This window comes from Xiphophorus couchianus, chromosome 5 (genome assembly GCF_001444195.1).
Source record: "Xiphophorus couchianus chromosome 5, X_couchianus-1.0, whole genome shotgun sequence".
In the NCBI taxonomy this organism is placed as follows: domain Eukaryota; kingdom Metazoa; phylum Chordata; class Actinopteri; order Cyprinodontiformes; family Poeciliidae; genus Xiphophorus; species Xiphophorus couchianus.
Genome location: NC_040232.1, coordinates 16,066,732 through 16,087,908, shown reverse-complemented (window position 1 = coordinate 16,087,908; position 21,177 = coordinate 16,066,732). Strand labels below are relative to the sequence as shown.

At 37.0% G+C, this 21,177-nt stretch overlaps 1 protein-coding gene and 3 long non-coding RNA genes across 4 annotated transcripts; 3 read left to right on the top strand and 1 right to left on the bottom strand.

Annotated features, from left to right (window-relative positions):
• The first annotated feature begins 1,524 nt into the window (after positions 1-1,524).
• LOC114145640 (uncharacterized) lies at positions 1,525-2,419 on the top strand. Its single transcript, XR_003595742.1, has 4 exons — positions 1,525-1,659; positions 1,965-2,003; positions 2,118-2,220; positions 2,315-2,419. It is a non-coding gene; the product is annotated as an uncharacterized LOC114145640 (long non-coding RNA).
• Positions 2,420-6,515: 4,096 nt separating this feature from the next.
• On the bottom strand, positions 6,516-17,139 carry LOC114145638 (uncharacterized). The gene is made up of 5 exons (XR_003595741.1): positions 16,990-17,139; positions 7,500-7,582; positions 7,340-7,413; positions 6,860-6,904; positions 6,516-6,751 (listed from the first exon to the last, which is right to left on the bottom strand). It is a non-coding gene; the product is annotated as an uncharacterized LOC114145638 (long non-coding RNA).
• LOC114145637 (uncharacterized) lies at positions 13,254-14,712 on the top strand. Its single transcript, XR_003595740.1, has 3 exons — positions 13,254-13,521; positions 13,636-13,683; positions 13,792-14,712. It is a non-coding gene; the product is annotated as an uncharacterized LOC114145637 (long non-coding RNA).
• ambn (ameloblastin) lies at positions 15,610-18,397 on the top strand. Its single transcript, XM_028019298.1, has 7 exons — positions 15,610-16,289; positions 16,378-16,692; positions 16,813-16,869; positions 17,326-17,475; positions 17,580-17,615; positions 17,724-17,762; positions 17,899-18,397. Exons 1-7 carry the CDS (start codon positions 16,236-16,238, stop codon positions 18,205-18,207), a joined length of 960 nt encoding a protein of 319 aa, XP_027875099.1. The 5' UTR covers positions 15,610-16,235; the 3' UTR covers positions 18,208-18,397.
• The last annotated feature ends 2,780 nt before the right edge of the window (positions 18,398-21,177 follow it).

Sequence of the window (21,177 nt, the reverse complement as noted above, 5' to 3'; positions counted from 1 at the left end):
TAGAACAGAAGATCAAAACTACTTTCTGAACATGTTCAAGAACAAGTTAGTAGAATACAGCATTGAAGAAATTCACTGTACAAATACCAAAACAATAATCTAAATAAAGCAAGAAGTCATCACACCTTCAGTAGGTTTTCTCAGAGACAAGAGAAGAGGATGTAGTGTTGCTCTTTGGATGTTGAGCTTCTCTTTTATACCTTTACAGATGCAGAAATGTTGCAAAACTGTGATTGCAATTTCCCTATGCTTCAAGGTGTGGCTGAGAATTAGTGATTTTAAGTTATTCAATTGTGGACAAATATCACTAATAACATTCGGGTTTAACTGCATTTGAGTATCTAAATAACACTGTGAAAACCTGTTGAAAGAACCAGTGATTACAACAGTTACAGCTTATTGTTGGTGCACCGCAAGAGACACAGCAGCTGATTTTCAACATCACTAAGTTTTATGACTGAGGTGTATATTAAAATAGATGTAGAAAGCTTCCTCTGTGGAAACTGTCAGGTTTTTATGAGAATAATAATCATAACACAGAGTGGCTTGTCAAAAAAAAAACATTGTCTTACTCTTTCTTTTGCTTTGTTTATGTGTATAAACACATAAATTTGCTTATTCAGATTTAAAATTCAGCCACTTTGTTGTTGATAAAGTTCATAAGTGATTTTATTTAATTATGCTTTCTTAATGATTTATTTTTAGATAGTGGTCAGATTTTTAGATGTCTTGCAGATAACTTGACACAACACCTCATCACAGCTTTTTCATGTTTTTAATATGTCTCTGTAATAATTTCAAGATATTTATGAAAATCCAAATACTTTAACACGCCTCATCTTCTATTTAAATTAACTTTTAGAATTGTCTCTTTGCATAGATTCCCTGTTAATAATAAATTACATTAGGACATTATTATACATTGATGCAGAACAAATAACTCTGTTCCAAATATGCATCTACTAATGTTTTGCAGGTTTCACATTTTCAGAATAGTTTTTGTAAGGTTTATAATGTTGAGTTCTACCTTGACAGTTAATTACTATAGAAAATGTCCTTCTACATGTCTGTGTGCAAATCTTTTCATTGGTTAAGTCACAGCATTAACTTATTTCCTAAAACATGACATGACAAGCAGAATGCAGGCTTCACTGGCTGTTGTGAAACAAAACCACTAAGTCACATAATTTGTTTTTAAGAAAATTGTGATATCAAGGTTTTGCAACATTTTACCAAGGAGTGTCATAACTGGATCACATACTCTCCTGAAACTAAACTTATGATTTTTTTTATCTTGCATCTCATGGCTTAATACTTGCAAAGTGAGAAATTATACCAGTGCAACATATTAATTAACTGTAATGATAGTGTCCTCATTGATCCTTTGACTTACGCATAAGTGTTTTGGTATTAAGGATGTAGATTTAAAGATTTGATTTACCAATATATTTGCTCCTACAAAGGTATAAAAGAAAAGATCATTCAGATCAACAACCAACGATCTTCCAATTTGTTGTATTTTCATTTCTCTTATTTTCTCTTTCTTGAATTAGCATAAATCTGTACTTATTTATTTCTCTGTCAGGAACGATGACTGCAACCATGTTGAAGGTAGTCATTTTTCTTGCATGCCTGCTGAGTCTAATTGTGGCTGTGCCTGTAAGTATAAAATTATTATATATATTTAATTAAACTAGCAGTGATCACATCTTTGTTATCATTTTTGTTGTAATAAAGTATATAGCTGGCGTTAAACCTACAAATTGCGCAGGAGAGTTTTGCATGCTTTGACTCAGTTGGAGTGGCTGCTTTCTCTTGCTTACTTTTGAACCATTTCTAAGCATCACTGAATGCTTAGAAATAGTATAATATAATAATATAATTATTAATAAATATTAATAATTATAGTGTTTGTCAGTTATCGTGTTATTGTTGTAATAAAGCAGAATATGTTCAACCTACAGATGGAGCATCAGCGCTTTGCCCGTTCTGACTCTGATGAGGTGAGGACTTTCTCTGCTTTATGTTTAAAACAATCTTGAACATAAGTTTCTGTATCATCACAGAGAAAAACCTCAGCTGTGTGTGTCCTGATAATCTTCTTGATTTCCTTAAAGACAAGCTCAACTTCTCTCTCGCTGACCGACCTCATCACTCTTCTACAAGCAATTATAGCTGCAACTGCAGCATAAAGCCTGGAATGTTAACAATGACCAGTCAGTGAGTGACCTATTGTTTGAAGTAGTCGATGTTAAACTAGTTTCTGATTAGGTTGTTGAGTTTTATGTGACTATTTCACCTCTTCTCATTTCAGGTTCCAAACCAGCATTTCTGACTAGAAAGGTTTTTCACTCAACATTCAGGAAAACATTTTGTCCCTCTGCTTGTTTGCATGACAAATAAACCTTAAGAATGAAAATCCTCTGTGTGTTGTTTTTTCTTAATTAATAATCACCCACTCATCCAGTCTGATATGGTGAGCAGAGCGGGTGCTTATCTACAGCAGTCAAGAGGCAGAGTGCGCCCTGTATTTATATTAACAAAGCTTGGTGCACAGACTCTGCTACTACCGAGAGTCACTGCTCACAGAATGTGGAGTTTTTAATGGTCAAATGCAGACCTTATTACCTCCCAATGGAATTCACCTCAATCATCCTCACTGCCGTGTACACCCCCCCCCCCCCCCCCGGATGCTAATGCCAAGCTAGCCATGAAAGAACTCTATTTCGCTATTAGCAAACACCAAACCAAAAACCCCGAGGCTGCTTTTATTGTTGCAGGTGATTTCAATCACTCCAACTTGAAGACAGTTCTTCCCAGATTCCACCAACATGTCTCCTGCCACACCAGAGGAGACAAGACCCTGGACCATGTCTACTCCAATCTGGCTGGAGCCTACAATGTGACACCCCTCCCCAACATTGGACAATCAGACCATCTCTCCCTGTTCCTCACACCTCGGTACTTACCACTAATCCAACGTGTGAAACCTACCGTGAGGACAGTAAAGGTGTAGCCAGAGGGCTCAGACGCTGTGCTCCAAGACCGTTTCAGGAATACAGATTGGACTATTTTCCACCATACAGACTTGGATCAGTACGCCTCATCTGTACTGAACCATATTTCCACCACCATAGAACGTGTCACCACCTGCAAACGCATTACCATGTACCCCAACCAGAAAGGACAGCGCTGCACTCTGTCCTTTCTCACCTGGACAGTAAGAACACTTACGCCAGACTGCTGTTCTTAGATTTTAGTTCAGCATTCAACACTGTCATCCCATCACAACTCATTACCAAACTCACAGACCTCGGCATCAGTCCACTCATGTGTAACTGGTTGCTCGACTTCCTGACCAGTCGACCTCAACATGTCCGGCTGGACAACTACTTCTCATCCACCACCATCATAAACACCGGAGTGCCACAAGGCTGTGTGATGAGTCCCTTCCTCTACTCCCTCTTCACCTACGACTGCAGACCTGTCCATGGCTCTAATGCCATCATCAAGTTCGCAGACGACACCACGGTGATCGGCCTCATCAGAGATAATGATGAGGCCGCTTACAGGGAGGAGGTAGACCGTCTGGCTGAGTGGTGCGACAAAAACAACCTACAGCTGAACACCGAGAAGACCAAGGAGCTTATCGTGGACTTCAGGAGGAACGCTGACCCACATCCACCCATCCATATTAAGGGGACAGTGGTGGAGCGTGTGGACACCTTTAAGTTCCTGGGAGTCCACATCTCCGAGGACCCAACTTGGACGACCAGCTGCTCCAAACTCATTAAGAAGGCGCATCAGTGCCTCTTCTTCATGAGGACCCTGAGGAAGAACCACCTGTCCTCAGAGATCCTCACAAACTTCTACCGCTGCACCATTGAGAGCATCCTCACCAACTGTATTACAGCTTGGTACGGGAACTGCTCTGTCTCCGACCGGCAGGCGCTGCAGAGGGTGGTGAAAACTGCCCAGTATATTGCCAGGGCACCACTCTCTGCCATCAAGGACATCTACAGGAAGCCGTGTTTGAAAAGGGCCGGGAAAATTACAAAGGACTCCACTCACCCAGCACACACACTCTTTTCCCTCCTGCCCTCTGGGAGGCGTAACAGAAGCCTACGGACCAGAATCACCAGGCACCGGAACAGCTTCTTTCCCACAGCTGTCGCCTCCTGACATAAAACATAAACTATAAGGACTGTACTCCCCTATCTATAAGGACTATCCTCATACACACACATCACTGACTGTTTTCTTCACACACACATACAACCTGTAAATTTTATCTGCCATTATTTATCTATAATCCATTCCCTAACATTCTTGTATATTCTGTATAATCTGTATAATCTGTGCATATAGCTCCCATATTTATATTTATACACAATATCTATATCTCTTGCTATAACCCCTTATAGTCCATACATACATAGTCTTGTACATCTGTAAATAAATATTTATATCTCGTAGAGCACTTCTGGATAGATGCAAACTACATCTCGTTGCTTGTACTTGTGACAGTGCAATGACAATAAAGTTGAATTCTATTCTATTCTACAGGTCACCATCCATCTCTTAGTAAATCATACATGACAATATTGTCCTTTTATTGTTACTTCTCACTCCATTTTTAGCACATGTACTAGGTGTATAAGAATTAGTGAACATTTTTTCATACCAAAACAATTCCTAATCTCATCCATCCATCCATCCATCTATCCATCCTTCCATCTGACCATTGGGTTTGGAGGTCCAGCTCCTGTCACTGTCATGTTCCGTGTTTTTCTGTGTGTTTATTTCGAGTTTTCTGTGTCTCTGTGTCTCCATGTTGTCCTGTTCTCCCCTCGATTACTCCCAGGTGTTTCTCGTTCCCTAATTTCCCCCTGTGTATTTAGTGTCACCTGTGTGTCTGTGTCTTTGTCGGGTCCTTGTCTAATGTGCGCTCAGTCCTTCGTGTTGTCCAGTCGTTTTATCAGTTGCTACCGGCGTTGAGCCCTGGCTTCTGCTCAGTCGTGCTGCCTGATTTTCTGGATTATGTTGGACTATTTTCACCATTAAAATATCATTTTCCTGCTATACCTGGTTCCATCGCGTCTGCCTCACCACCTCACACCACCTACTCCTGATAGTCACTTTATCAATGATACATATTTGTATCTTCTTCTTAGTGTCTGACCTCAGATCATCTTAAAGCTTCCTTGTTTTAGCTCAGAACAGATTACCAAATGTATTTCTATATGTTAAACAATGAGAGAAGAATGAGAAAGGGATTTTGTTTTACCTTTTGATTGTTGGAGGTGTGCTGAAGTTATTTGGTGGAATTAGCATATTACTTGTGCCAAATATTACACAAAAACTCAATACAATAGTTTGCCAGAATCCTTGTCTATTGCATGATAAATCCATTCCACAATATGTATATAAGTAAATGTACATAAATCTTTTTCTAGCACATGTGAGCTGAATGCTTATGCTATATTTTGGTTGCCACAGCAGACTCAAAATGTCTAGAAGTTGCACAAATAAAGAAATCCATATGTTTAATGTGACTGGAAACAGGCACACATGGACATGTCTGCAAACTCTGTTCTCAATTATTGGCTAATGTATGCTGGAGTACATTTGAATCACATGGACATGTTTTTGCTTCCTGATTCAAAAAAATGTACATTGTCAATGTAAATCGAAAAGTCAAGACTTAGTTGTGGGGAACACAGGCAAGACTCTTTGTGGATGGATACTTGCCTTCTCTTGCTCTCTTTTTTTAACAGAAATAGTAATATATTGCAGATTAGCTCAGTTTTAGTGCTGAAACATGGTGCTTAATTTAGTTAATAACAGTAAAAACACTATTGGACCACTCTTGATGTTTTATTCCTTAAAAACAATAAAAAACTAATTAGTAAACAATGTATGAAATGACATGGTAGTGTGAAAATATGTCAGCTGGACTAGCAAGTGATTTTCAGAGAAGTGTGGTCTCACTCGTCAGTTGTGCAGTTTAAGAAGCTGCACTTGTGAATTTTTGTTGAGACGATTATTCATGTGGTAAAATGGACAATCAGGGTTTATCAGCCTTTAGTTTGACTTTCTGGCAACATAACAGGTTTCCATTCTCAGGAAAAGCTTCTACTGAGAGTTGTTTAGCACCTTGTGCTATTCACTGATACAAACTATGACAGATAAAAGGAAATATTATGAAACTAAGAAAAAGTTCCCCTTTGGTTCTTCATCTTGTCATCCATTCACAGTCACAAACAGGGAGGTTTAAAGTAAATTATTCATGAAAATGTGTTTTAGGATTCTCCATATTGTCACCCTCCTAAATAATGGCATAAGTCATTTTTTTACTAAAACATATTTCAGAAAGAAAGAGGGTATTTTTCTCCTTTTTTGTCAAAATCACTTCTGGTAAAAAAAAAAGACTACGGCCATTGTTTTAGGAAGGTAACAATATGAATATATTCAGAGGCTGCAAAGAAAGAAAAGAGTTGTCACAGGATTTTTTGTTCTTTGCTAAACTTTATTGAGCATGACTGATAATCAGTATTTAAAACTGAAAAAGAAAAAGAAGATAACTTTCTCAGCAATACATGACAAATTTGCTGATGTTCAAGACTCCATTTTATGTAGTAGTAGCAGCAACTGTTGTTGTAGGTGCTCTTGTAGTTGTTGTAGTTGTGGTAGTGGTGGCAAGAAGCCTGAAAAGCAGGGATAACAGGGTGGCCAAGTTGTTTGTTGAGACCTGTAAGAAAATCATACAGATAGTTAGAAATTTAGCAAAACTGTGCATCAGTTATACAGTAGATGCTGTTTATATGTGGTTTATTATGGAGACAAGAAATATTCTCACCTCATTGGAGTTCGATCTAGAGCGAGCAAATCGCTGGTCCTCCATCTGAAAAAATAATTTATTTGCCTTTGTTTACTTTTCAACAGTAAAAGTCATGTAAAAAAATAATTCATATCCCTCTTAATAAAAATCAAATCAAACTCTTTAAAATTGCTGATCAACATTTCTATTCTACAATTTTCCTTTTTTCACATTTTTCACTCTAATTCCTAATCTAATCTCTTCACAGATTTTTTATCATATTGAACTTGGGTTTATTCCTACTCCAAACCATGGATGTTTCTTGCAGTAAAATTTAAAGATTACTTTAGAACAAACATGTCAGAGGTTTGCAACAAGAAATTACACTTGTATAATGACTGAAATCTGAGTTCATGCAGTCTTCAATGCAAAGTAAATGCATGCAAAACTACATATTTAAACTTCTCTGCACATTTTTTAAGTCCACTTAAAAAAATTGCTTATAATATTGTCACTTACTGGTGCAGCCACAATGAGGCTCAGGAGGCATCCAAGGATAAGTGCTACCTTCAGCATGGCTGCAGTGATTTCAGCTGTTGGAACATAAATAAAGTCTTTATCAATAAAACAAATTGTTTCTATAGAGTAAAAGAAATGAAACATAAATTCATATAATCACCATCTTCTCTGCTTGACTTGATAAGAAGGTTGTTGTGTTGAGCTGAATTTTGGACTCTCTTATATACAGTATCTGGATCAGAGCTGTTGGGAAATTGTCATACTTAAAAATGCAACCTGTTTGTAATGTGTGGTTAGATACAGAAACAACACCTTGACAGCTGTTTGGTGTAATAGCACAATCTAATGTTATTATATATAATCCACAGCAGGTCCAGAAAATTACAACACAAGATTGGTTCATTCTTGGTCCCTTAGTGTTGAAATAAATTAGTATGTTGACATCAGACCTTTGGGTTACATTTAGTGCAGGCAACACCCGGTGGAATTTGCATTCGTGCTTGTAGAAATGATCACCAGCAGCCTTCTGCTCCCATTTATTGATAAAGATTATTAAGATACCAAGGATGATAGCAGGTTTGATCCATATTTTAGGAAAATTAAAAAAACATATTTTTGTCAAATTTCTCCAACTTTATTCAAAAAGACAAAAGATGTATAATAAGATACATTTATTGGCCAACTGATTTATCGACCAGTCGATTTCTGGGCGCCAATTTCCTTAATTTTGGGGTATTGTGATTGGCCGATACTTACATGTGAAGACCATCTTATCTTTGTCAGCAAAGGTTTAAAAATCAGCCTTTGTCTTCTTCTGCTCTGCAGTGAAAGGTGTTATTGACAGACAGACGCACCAGGTCAGTTCTGAATTTTTTGCAGTTAACAATATTCACCCCACTGTTGCCAACTCACTGACACAACTAAATAATTATTTCATAAACTGTCTGGCATCGCTCCCTCTCCATAATTGCGTTGAGATTCTAATTTCCGTTTTTGTTTTTTTTAAATACACCATAAGTTATTTAGCCTTTTTTCATCTGGTCAGCACTCCATGATCTACTTTAAATGTCCTGACAGCTTGCCTCTGCAAAAAGACATAGAGCAACAGAAATGTGCAATGAAGAAAGAAAACATGTGGAAATATTAAAACCACTCATAATACCAGATGATGCAGTACTTAATACAGAGCATTTAAAGAGCTTATTAAGCTTTTCCACTAGATTTGATTTCCAGCAATTAACCTCGAGTCCAGACAACACCTTTGAATGCTCAGTTTGTATCTTTTTTTATTTATCAGACTATGATTTTTTTTTAATTATACTGAAGGATTTCCATGATTATTTGCTGTTCTTTTGTTGTTCAGGAACAAAAAATAAATAAATAAAAATCAGTGCATCTGTAAAGTATTCACAGCACTTAACTTTTCTAACTTTTGTTATGTTCCAGTTTTATTCTAATTTGCATTTCATTAATTTCTTTCCTAGAAATTCTACACACTACATTCTTTGACATAAGTATGTAATATAAGTTGACACATAACTGACACTTTCGATTGACTGAGAAAAAATGAGGAGGAAAAATAATGTGATTAATAGCAAAAGGTTCTGATAGATATTCAAATACTGAATTATTTGAAAAGAAAAAAGCAAAGACTCAGAATTTCACAGCTGTTCAGTCCACACAAAAATACTCACAAAATTTGAACCTGAAAAATCTGACGAATCCAAAAAACACAACACTGCTCTTTGGCTTAATTTTGAAATGCTCAAAAAGTTACATCGAGCACTTTTGTAAAAGATTTTTGGCAATATTTACATTTTTTTCCCTTAGTAATTTTTACAAAAAAAAAAAACAAACTTAAAAGTTTTACCTACTCCAACAAGGCTCTTTATCAAGTTTTACTTCAGCTAAACATTTTTTTAATGCTTTTTTCCCCCTATAAAATATAAGACACCATATCACTGGTTATTTTTTACGTTTCTCTTAACTCATTTAAAAGATTATTTAATATTTTACCCACTAAACCAGTTACATGTTTTTTAATTTGGTCAGTAGTGCCCAACTCTTTTTTGATCTTGCAAAGCATTCACGTTTCATTATTCTTTCACCTATTTCCTAACATTTCCATCTACGACTTGAAATGTTGAGCAGACAGTTTCCTAACAGTTATCATTTCCCAACATCCTGACATCCCAGGGATCTTAAATCCACCCATCTGCATGCGTATAAAAAGATCTACCGACCAACACACCATCAGATTTGCCTTGACCTCCTCTGGGACAGATTGTGAAGAGAAAACTGTAATTGCAAATTTCTTTTATAATTATTCATTTTGTTTTCTATTTGATTTTCCTGTCAGACATTAACTCAGTGCCTTCATGGTACTGGTTATTTTTTTTACTTATAGTAATCTTAAAATTATTTTCTTATTTTGGCAGGTAATCAGTGAAACAATGCTGAAGGTACTATTTGTGCTGGGATGCCTCCTGTGTCTCACTCTGGCTTATTCCGTAAGTGCGATATTTAAAAAGACTGAATCAATGTTCTTTTCGTCGGTTCAGCCACTACAGAAGAATTGTAAATATTTTTTATTATCGTTTTTAACAGGATGACTCAGCATCCAGCCGGGAGGAGCGCTCACCTCGGGGCCCTCATTCTGATAGGGTAAGTTTATTGTACTAATTTCACTGGAGTAGATAAGCACTGTTACCAAACCAGAATTTGTTTTCTGAATCTGAATAAACCTGACCTTGTTTTTTGTTTCAGGGCCATGGTCCTCCTCATGGTAAACCTGGCCGTCCTTGTATAACTGAGGATGTCCTTCAGCAGCTTCTTCAGATTCTGCGCACCAGTACCACCACCACTACTACTGCTGCAACTACCACCGCAGCTCCTACCACTGCAGCTCCTACCACCACGGTGGCAGCTACAACATAAAGATTGTTCTCTCCCTACTAGATATGTCAAATAACATCTCCTAATTCTTCATGCTGCTTCCTCAATAAAGCACAGGTTGAATACACATGGTCTCAATGTGTTTGTGAATGAAAAGTGAGTTAATTGACTTTTTTAACACCCACTGTGCACATTTTTATTGAAGACAAATTTCAAATGCAAGAGACATTGCATTTATAACTTAGAACTCAATGAAGTATATGCGTAATGCAGTGTATGGAAGTGATGAAAATCAGTAAAACCATTTAGAAATAATTCTGTGTTTAAGTTATCAAGCAATATGCATGGTATTTAGAAAAGAAAAACCCATAGAAATCCAGAATAAATTTTTTTTTGTGTTGATTTGTTGATATTAATATAAGACTTGTTCATATTTTTCCCCCTCTACATATTTTTTTTTATCTTTCTTCTCACAGTCTGAATTAAGAGTGGGTTCAAGAACTTACAACAAAGCAGAGACAGAAATAAGGAACTAGTTGGTGCATTTAAATACAGCTTGCTTTACTGTACTTCAGTTTAATGTGCTGTCTATGTGATATGTGCTATGGAAGCTGAGGTTACCGACTGGGTGGCGTAGCAGGAGGATAAGGGCTCAGCAGAAAACATGGCAGCATAATGGCTGAACAAACTTTTTTGCTGTTTAGTAGAGAAATTTACTCTGCTGAATATGCATTTGTGGTTCACCTCTAAGCTAAAACTGGAATCCACGCTGGAAATAGATGGGATTCTGCTTCAAGATCAGAAGATTTTCCAAATGCTGATCTGATGATGAATAGTCAAACTATTCCTTGAGGTTTAGTTTAGTCTAGTTTAGGTAGAATTTTATAAATCCCTCTGGAAAGTTCCTCTGGGAAATTCAATTTCCAGCAGCAGTAGTATAATTTGTTTCAGTATAAATTATATTGTAGAAAAACAGCCCAGTGGTGAATAATAAAACTTGTCCCATTATGCTATGGGAATGCTTTTCTTCACCAGGGCCAAGGAAGATGGTCATCTTTACTTGTAAAATGTTTTGAAAACTGTCTATTGTCTTTCTTTCTCTTCACCATCATGTTCTGCGTGTGTTGGTAAGTTCAATAAAATCATAATAAATTAAATTAAAGTAACTACCTATGGCATAATAACGTTCAAGAAAAAGTCCAAGGAGTTTATGTACAGTACAGACCAAAATTTTGGACACACCTTCTAATTCAATGGGTTTTCTTTATTTTCATGACTATTTATAAGGCAAGAAATCCCACTTATTAACCTGACAGTGCTCACCTATGAAGTGAAAACCATTTCAGGTGACTACCTCTTGAAGCTCATCAAGAAAATGCAGAGTGTGTGCGAAGCAGTAATCACAGCAAAAGGTTGCTACTTTGAAGAAACTAGAATATAAGGGGTATTTTCAGTTGTTTTACACTTTTTTGTTTAGTGCATATTTCCACATGTGTTATTCATAGTTTTGATGCCTTCAGTGTGAATCTACAATGTCAATAGTCATGAAAATAAAGGAAACTCATTGAATTAAAAGGTGTGTCCAAACTTTTGGTCTGTACTGTATATTTGCAAGGCACTTTATTTTTTCCACGTTGTTTTGTTCTTGTTTCTGAAGAAGTTTGCTCAGGAATAAAATGAAATAACATAAATGTCTTTTATCATGTAAGGTGTACCGTATTTTCCACACTATAAGGCGCACCACATTATAAGGCGCACCTTCAATGAATGGCCTATTTTAAAACGTTTTTCATATATAAGGCGCACCGCATTATAAGGCGCATAGAATAGACTCTAGAGTAGAGGCTGGGGTTACGTTATGGATCCATTAGATGGAGCTGCGCCATGGGCGTAGGTTTGGGTATGGACGGTCGTGACATGTCACGACCAATATTCAAGGGATATAAAATATTCCCGACCAATTTTTGCCATATTAATTAAAAAAAAAAAACATGTATTTTTTAACAAAAACAAAATAAGTAAACGAAAATCTCACTGGTCAAAAATGGTCGGGGGGGGGGGGTTGGTCAGTAAGTTGTAAGGTCCCACCAAAACTTAGACCAAACCTATGCCCTTGAACTGCGCTAAAGGGAATGTCAACAAAATAGTCAGATAGGTCAGTCAAACTTTATTAATAGATTACAAACCTGCATTCTGAAATCTCCGTTCACTCCCAAAATGAATAAACAGCTGTTTTATTATTTTCCCTGAGGTAAAGTAAGTGACGTGGTATTTTCGTGACACAGTTTATCTTTTAACAACAGCAAGGTATAACATATAGTGGAGGGGAACTTTTCCTCGATTCAATAAAGGAGGAGGCTGGAATTGACCCCACAGCTTTCCAGTTGAAAGAAAATATTCTACACATTCAGGTCGAGTCAAGTTTTACCCAAAGGCAAAAACCCTTATACCTTTATACACCCATGCATTATCTTACTTACTTCAAACCATAAACCTGTGCAGGCAATTAAAAAACTCTGACTTTACTGTAGGGGACACAGATATGTCATGATAGATATTATTACGCCAAGGTAATGAGAGCCTCTCAGACAAAAAAATCCCAGAAACATTTGCAACAGTGTGTCATATTTATTACCTGCAATAGAAAAAAAATATAGACTAAGTCCAACATGTATACATCCATAAACAAGATAATTATAATGTTAGGAAAGAACAGAGCAAGCACTGTTTTCAGGGAGCTCTAAGCAACAAACACAACTGTTTCGCAAGTATGGAGTCGTTATGAAAGAAATGAGCGGCTCCAGATTTTAAAAGAAGAAACTAAGAATTCTTCTTTGATAAAAAAAAGTTCCTGTTATGCAAACATTAAACATTGAAACCTGAAACATTTCTTTGAAGATGGATTTTATCTGCCTGTGTTTGTGCACATTCTCACACATTCACTCAGATGCATAACAGGATGTGAACATTTAATCTTATAAAAACCCAGCCCAACCCTAAAGCCAAAACTCTGTTCACACCTCTGTTGGTTTTGCTTGAGGCTGACACATCAGAGATGAGGTAACACCTGTGAAGTTTTCAGGCAATGTCGACACAGGAGAGCTGTTTAAAAGCTAATTGGGTTTCTTAAGGCACCCATATGCAGACTGAGTTGATGAGCGTGATCTTTTATTCATCATTAAGCTTTTTATTCTCGAGCCCGACTGTGATACGGAGACTAAGACAGCATGAAGTCCAGGATGGTGTGTTTTCTGATGATTGTTCTTTGCATCAGTGCCCATGCAACTGTAAGTACAAAACTGTTAAGCACTGCTTTGTTTACTTGAAGTTGTGCAAATTATTGAACATTTTTCTGTTATATGTTAAAGTGAGATAATTCTTCTCTTTGTGAATTTTTGAAGAGGTGCCATGGTAAGCACGGTACTAGCAGTGAGTCGGACAGTAAAGAGGTAGTTAATATTATAATAATAACTTTTTATTTTGATCATTTTTAGTATTTATCTGTATTGTCTAAATTTCTTTTCTGCTTTTTTTTTGTTTGTTTGTTTTTGCTTCAGAGGAACTCAGTAGACCTGCCTTCACTTATCTGCACTCTGTTTCCGACTCTGTGTTCACAAACGACTACGACGACAACAACAACAACAACAAAAGCCACAACGACAACAAAGGCAATCACGACTTCAGTCACCCCCCGAGGAGATATTTGATAAGCTACAGCCTCTAAAATGAATCCAACACGAGGAATATTTCGAAAGATGGGAAGAATTTATTTACTTTGATTTGCAATAAGATCAATAAAATGGTGTTTTATTTTGGTGAGGCCATTGACAAAACCAGAATCGAATGGCTTATATAACAACGAATGTATTAGTTTGAACTAGCTACAATTTCATTGTTTCTTGTGCCTCCTTTCCATTCCTATTATATTTTGCTGATTGCACTTATTTTAACTAGCACACTTTTTGTTTGTCTTTCCATGTAAAGTCTTGATAACGTTTGTCCATATGGTGAAAAACACCATATGGAGACTGGACCCACCAACGAGAAGACTCTGACAACACACCAGTGTAACATCCACTCAGTAAACTCACACAGACAAGCCTGAATGCTGACTGCTTAAGAAAAGGGATGAGTGTAAGCTGCTAAAAGCCAGACTCTGCCAAGTTGTACTGCTCTTCTGAATCACCCTCCTGACCAACACTCACTGCTGATACCAAAGACTTTGACTGAAATACATTATGTGTGTTTTTTTCTAATCAATTACTTTGTGTTTGATGTAATTTGATGTGCCTAAACACTGTATTATCAAAAATCCTGATTTTGAATGTACTTTTTCTCTATTTTTTTTAATCTTCATAATTTTTCTGAACTCATATTTCTTTTTAATTATGGCTGTGTACTGACTGATCTTTTGTGTGCTGCAGGTGAAGTGTTATGGTTCTAATAAAATCTAATAAAATGGACAAGATATTTGCCAAGATAAAATTTAGTTATAGTTTTTGTATGAATCAATATGAACATTAAATGATAAATCAAATGAGAATGCTATATCCTGTGCAAGCTCTCTTAGATTTCTCAATGATCTCACTGACTACGAGTTCAAGAAGCTCCATGTTCTCTGCTCTGCTACTGTGTTATGGGAGCCACATCAACAGCTAATGATGTTTTCCAGAGATTTACAGAAACACAAGCAGTTCCTGATTATACACACTCAGTCCATCACATAGTTCCCCCATTGCAAAAATGCTAAAACAAAAACACACTAGAAGATCATAGAAGGAGTCTGACATTGTGCTTATTGACTGTCAGACATGAAAACTTAATTCACCAGATAACTTTCAACTTTTCATAATGTCCAGGACGTCATGGCTGTTATATTTTGCCACATGTGTTACTTATTAATTTGTTTGTTTATTTAATTTAAATGAATATTTCACCGTTGACAAACAAAAATTTTGAATGAAAAGTATTTTGTAGCCCACCCCTTCTCTAAAACGTCAATTCACTAAACTATAAGCGGCAAACATCAGTCAGCCGTCCATATTAAACACAAAACAGGCAATGGGTATATATAAAAATAATAATAATATAAAAAGAAAAAAGAAATATATTTGTAATGACGCAGCACTATACTGTTTCCATATACCTCAAATAGAATAATAGAATATTATATTTATTTTTCTAAAAAGTAAAAATTGATCCACTCTCTCTGGTTTCTTTAGACAGATTTGTTCCATAAACAAAAATACAAATTTCAATTTATTTATTAATTTTTTAAAGGTGATGTGGTATAATGTGATTCTAATATTAAAATGGCATTAAATATAAACAATTCTTGTGTTTAATGTACAGCGATACTTCAGCTTTTCATCATTTCTACTTCAAAGACATGAATTTAAAACTTTTAATGCTTTTGAGTGTACTTGCAATCACTGTATTGTCTCATCCGCACTTTACAGGAATTTAAAAGTCCATACACCTCATAATGAATTTATAATTGGATTTGGATGAATCAGCCATAATTCATCCTGGTTAAGCAACTTCAGAAAGGCTAACTTTTCTCATGCTTTTTTGCGCATGTCACACATATAACATACATAATTAAGAATAATTACAGCAGTCAGACAGTGACATCAGCCACACCCACAGGTGTCCTGAGTATCAGGAAGCAACACTGTCTGAACTCTTCACTGGCTGTTTATACATTTCTATAGACGTTACACCATCATAATTGAAAGAAAACTTGCAATTCAGTTCATTCAGGAGAATTTGTGTGGTTTCCAGCTCACTGCTTCATTCACAGGAGATAATTAGGTGGATTTTGAGCTTTTCTTTCTGTGCTGTGATTGGTCATTTCAGCTTCTGACAGACGCATAAGTGTCTGCTCCTGTCCTTTCACTTTCAGTCAATTTATTTGGCTCCATGGTGACATTACTCAAACGCTTCCAGTGACTGAAAGGGAAGAACTGGGAGCAAAGGTGGCCTCACTTTGTTCGTAAAAATGTTCATCATATTTCTGCTTTCATGTTTGGCTATAATAGTACCTGCAATACCGGTAAGAAATAATAATGATAATAATAAAATGCCAACTTATTATCAAACGCTTAATTGAACATGCTACATCTAATTATTTTCTTTAACAGGTTAGTCCAAGAACTCGTCCTCTGCAGCAGTCACAGAAGGGAGTCAGTCATGGAAGTCAACCTGTTGATGCCACAATCAGGAAACCTGAGGCTCAGATGGACCCGTCTCTTCCTCACAGTGTGGACCAACCACAGCCTGGAAATCCCCAGCAGCCGGATCAACAGGCCAACAACCAACAACAGGCCAACAACCAACATTCATTACAACATTACGCATTGTTTCCACAAGGGGGCAGCCCAGTGATGTTGCCCCTTCCTCAGAGTGTCGCTGGATTTCTACCACCTAACCAGCTGACCCTTGCTCAGCAGCCTCTGGTAAGAAATAAGAACGTTTACAATAGAATCTGGATTGAAGACGGTTTCTGATTTTCTGCCTTGTAATTTTAAAACAATAAATCCCAATGGTGTCTGTGTTCTTTCCATTTTTCTAACTAGATTTTTCCATCGTACGGATTCATGCCTGTATTCCCCTCACCCTATAGCAATCAGCTGGTAAGATATTATTAGCAAACACACAGGTTGTGCCTTCAGCAATATCCCACACATAGTTTCAAGTATTGCATGTGCTCACCGTAGATCGAAGTTCAGAAAAAAATTCCCAGCACAACTTACTTTAACTTGAAAGATTCCCCCTGTGGGTGTCTTGAACAGTTTTCAACAGTTTAATGAAAGTTTTTTTTTCCTCTTTCAAGTGCTCTCAAAGGAAACCAGAGACAACCTCAAACTCTCTCACCAGAGACAGTGTTGTGCAAATACAGACATCTGTCTCTAAACATAATTACTGGTTGATTTATGATGCCGAGACAGCAACTAACATTATAATGCTGCAAGTGCTGATTATTTAACCTCCTAATTCAGAGCAAGGTAGTACTGTTCAAGTCTTTGTGTACTCAGTGCACAAGTCATGAACACAAATTAAATATTGCATGCATTTTCTCTCCCACAAAGTTCTCCCCATATGGATTCCCGAAGGTTTCTGAGTCTCCCCTCCCTCAAACTCCAATAAATCAGCTCACCAACGGTCCAGTTCTGCCAGCAGAAAATGCTGCAGGGGCAGCTGCACCTTCCATGGCTGCAGCTCAACAAACACAACAACAGGTTCCTTAATTTGACATGACTGATCCCATGGAATAATAAATATTGACTTTATTGGAAGTTAAAAGTGGAACTGCATGATCAGACTGTCAAACTCTCTTTCACAGAATCCCCCAGTCGTGTACATGCTCCAGCAACCCATGGTAGATATGAATTGGTGTTTTTATGCTTGGATGATGAAACGGTCTTTGTTGCTTCACAATTTTTGCCAGATCATTTTTCATCTCACATAAACTGTCATGGCTTTCTAGAATCCCTCACTTGGAGGTCTTAGCTCAGAGGAACTGGAGGTAAATCAGCCAAGATTTTTGTCTGACTCTCAACATGTGCAAACACTTTGTTTCAGTGAACTTGATGATCCCAAATCCTAAAATTGCTTCTCCTTCCATGTGTCTTATATTATCTATACATTATTCTCTGTTTCAGATAGCAGCAAAACTGAGCCAGCTGGGTATGTTTATGCCCACCATGCTTGCGAACCTTCCTGCTGGAGCAGCAGCTGTTCAGGCGCAGAGTCAGTTTGCCGGAATCACAAACCCAGACCAACGGGCTGCCAGACAAACTGCAGGGACCTCAGCTTCTGGAGCCCAACCATTACAGGGTCTACCTTGCTCTGGATCACAGCTGAATGTTAACAACCCGCCTGCAGGTCTGGAGAGAGCAGTGCCTAAAACTCCCACAGTCCGATCAGCGGATCGACCCAAACTCCGGCCCACACAGAGAAACCTGGCTTAAAACTGCAGCAGCTGCTAACACTTACTCATGATGTTTTAAAATATCAACTGCAAAATAAAAGGCTAGCAATTTATCACTAAGGTGTCTTTAGAATATGCCTAACATTGTTGGTATTTTTTGCCTTTAGTACGGTGTTTTTATATACAATGTTAAATAAAGAAGACAATCAGAGACTGACTCTGTCTTTCAATGCTGTCCTGTGTGCTACTATTTCATCTATCTGCTTTCATTTAATTTCCACATTACATCATTATGTCAGAATTTGATTGGGTGAACACCAATACTACTTCCACGTGTTGCAAAATTCACAAGAAGTCTTAAAAAAAGTTACTATTTATATGGAGTCCTTTATTTGCTCTTGTAGCTCCAGGTGTTTGACTCCTTTTTGAAAAGAAAAGAGAAGAAAATAAAATAAAATAAAAGAAAAGAAAAGGTCTGTCTATAACTCCTTCCCTCAGGTAGTAGCAAGCTGTTAATACAGATCATGCCTGGTGTTTGGCAGAAGAGTGACAAATGGTTTTTACAGGATTTTCTGTAAAAAGGTTTGTCTGGTGGAATTAAAATCCTGGAGCTTTATTAGGTAACTAGTTTTGAGAACCTTTTCAGTTGTTTAATGGTTTACACATGAAACAATGTTCAAACCATATATTATTTTCCTTTAATGTTCCAGTTGTGCTCTACTTGTGTTTCCTACTTGTGTTTGTGCTTCAGTCTCAGTCGAACCCATTAAAGATTTTGGCTGAAATGAGACAGAATGATACATTTGTAAAGTATTGTAAATTTAAATGATCAAACTAAATACCACTTGAAACTGGCAGAGCAAATTGCTTCTTGGCTAATGAAAATTGATGTCTCATTTTTGTTAACCCAGTTTCATCTTTGGTCTCATTTTGTGAGCTGAATGTATCATTACACACCTATTTGTTAGTGGATGATAGGGCATTTACCCTCAGTAGGCCTCACCTCAAGTTTTCCTTCAGTTCCAGTCCTGGTTGGTGGTTCAACCTGTGTGGAATTTTATGATCTTCCTGCATGACTATTGGTTTGTCCCAGATACTGTGGTCTCACCCACAGTGTGAAACCAAACAAATAAGCTTAATTGGCAACTCAGAATTTACCATAGGAGTGAATTTCAATGTGTGTGTTGGTTTGTTTAGAAAATCTCTATGGCGACTGAGCAATGGACCTGTCTGGGATTTCTATAACCTGTTGCCCATTTACCATCAGTATAATCCTCAGCTCTGAATAATCCAAAACAGATACAGTGGACAGATGAATGAGACGTACATAGATGGGCATGTGCATCATAAATGCATATCTTATACAGACTTTATTGAGTGACATATGCATATTGTGTTTGCGTAGACTTGAGCCTGTGGATAAATCAGTCTGATAGAAAACACATATTTTCCTAAATAAACCAACGACCTTTGACAAGTGTCAAAGCTGGTCTAAGCTCTTGGTGCCTGGATTTTGCTTGTTCTCTCCAAGCATGTATGAGTTCTCTCTGGGTCATCTGGGTTTTTATAATGTTTAAAGACTCAACAATTTATTTACAATGATTTTCTTTTTAATCATTGTATCATTGTCAATAATTTCCATTAGTTTTTGACAAAAAATACAGTGATATTTAAGAAGAATAAAAATGTTTACATATTAGAATCATATTTTCACACTTGGGACTTGGGTTTACTGGGTTCTTGCACTTCTGTACCTCATAAATTACGCTCCTGAAGGATCATATGTCATAAATGTGTGCTCCAAGCCAAAAAATGTGTTAAAGGGGTTTCTCCCAGAGACAGAGCTGTCAGTGATGTGATCATAAAATTAAAACTATTTGGCTTATGACCAATGCCTGTCAAAAGGTCTTTGTTTTGTCAGCAAATAAATAGGAGCTGATCTCCCTCTGCTCATCACACATCCTTCTTCAAGAATACTTCTGTACTCACAAGTGGACGGACAGGAAAGGTAGATCTCTTTAAATTAAATAGAATTACTGAAGGATTTGTTGCATGATGTCTATATTTTATTCTTTTAAAAGATCTGTATTGAATATACCAGCATGGAATAATCCAGAAATAATTGTTTCCACAGCTTAATTCAAAATGAAGCTCATTCTGCTAGCAGCCTGCATCATTGGGATGGCTTTCAGTGCTCCTGTAAGGGAAACTCACATTTGTTCCTCAAATTTGTTTAGTATTTTTGACATAAAACATTTGCAGCACAAGCAACTAAAAATCCAATTACACAAAGCAGTACATTATCTTATAGGAATGAATTCCGATCATTTTCTTGCTATGTCTAAATTACTTTCTTTTTTTTTTTTAGCATTTTAGCTCAACTATTTTTGATTTGCATTGTAATGAGCCGGTATAAATGTGTGTATGAATTTCCCACAAAACAGCCTCAGATGTACATGGAGTTTGACCTTCACCATGCCCCTCCTCAGGTAAAAACAGCAACGAAAATGTTTCGCAGCAACTGCAGTATAGTTTTTCCTTCCCTTACAAATGATCCAGTGGTGTGAAGGTTAATATTGTGGATCTATTCTTCACAGGCAGCCCAAGCAATCCCTGCTGGAGCCCCAGTGGGGTCCCTGGAAGTTGTAAAAACAGCATATTATTATTTCATCCTTTCAATACACATTTATACCCGGCGATTACTCTTTTATGTGATAATTGTGGCTATTTCCAATTTCAGCTGCTCCCAGTTAACAGCCAGAGGCAATATGTTGGAGGACCAGTAAGTGACATTTTAAAGCTGGATGTTAACAGTGCCACATTTGTTAGAATTGTGGAGGAAAAGAAGTTGTGAACAAAAATCTAAGTAAAAGTTTGGTTGTTCTTGCATTGCTGTGGCTTAAATGCACATATTAATCCCTAAATGAATTTTCTCTGGAAGGTCCAAGGATTCATCAAGCAGGAGATCCACAGGGCAGATGGCAAAGATGATGAGATTGTAAGTGCATTT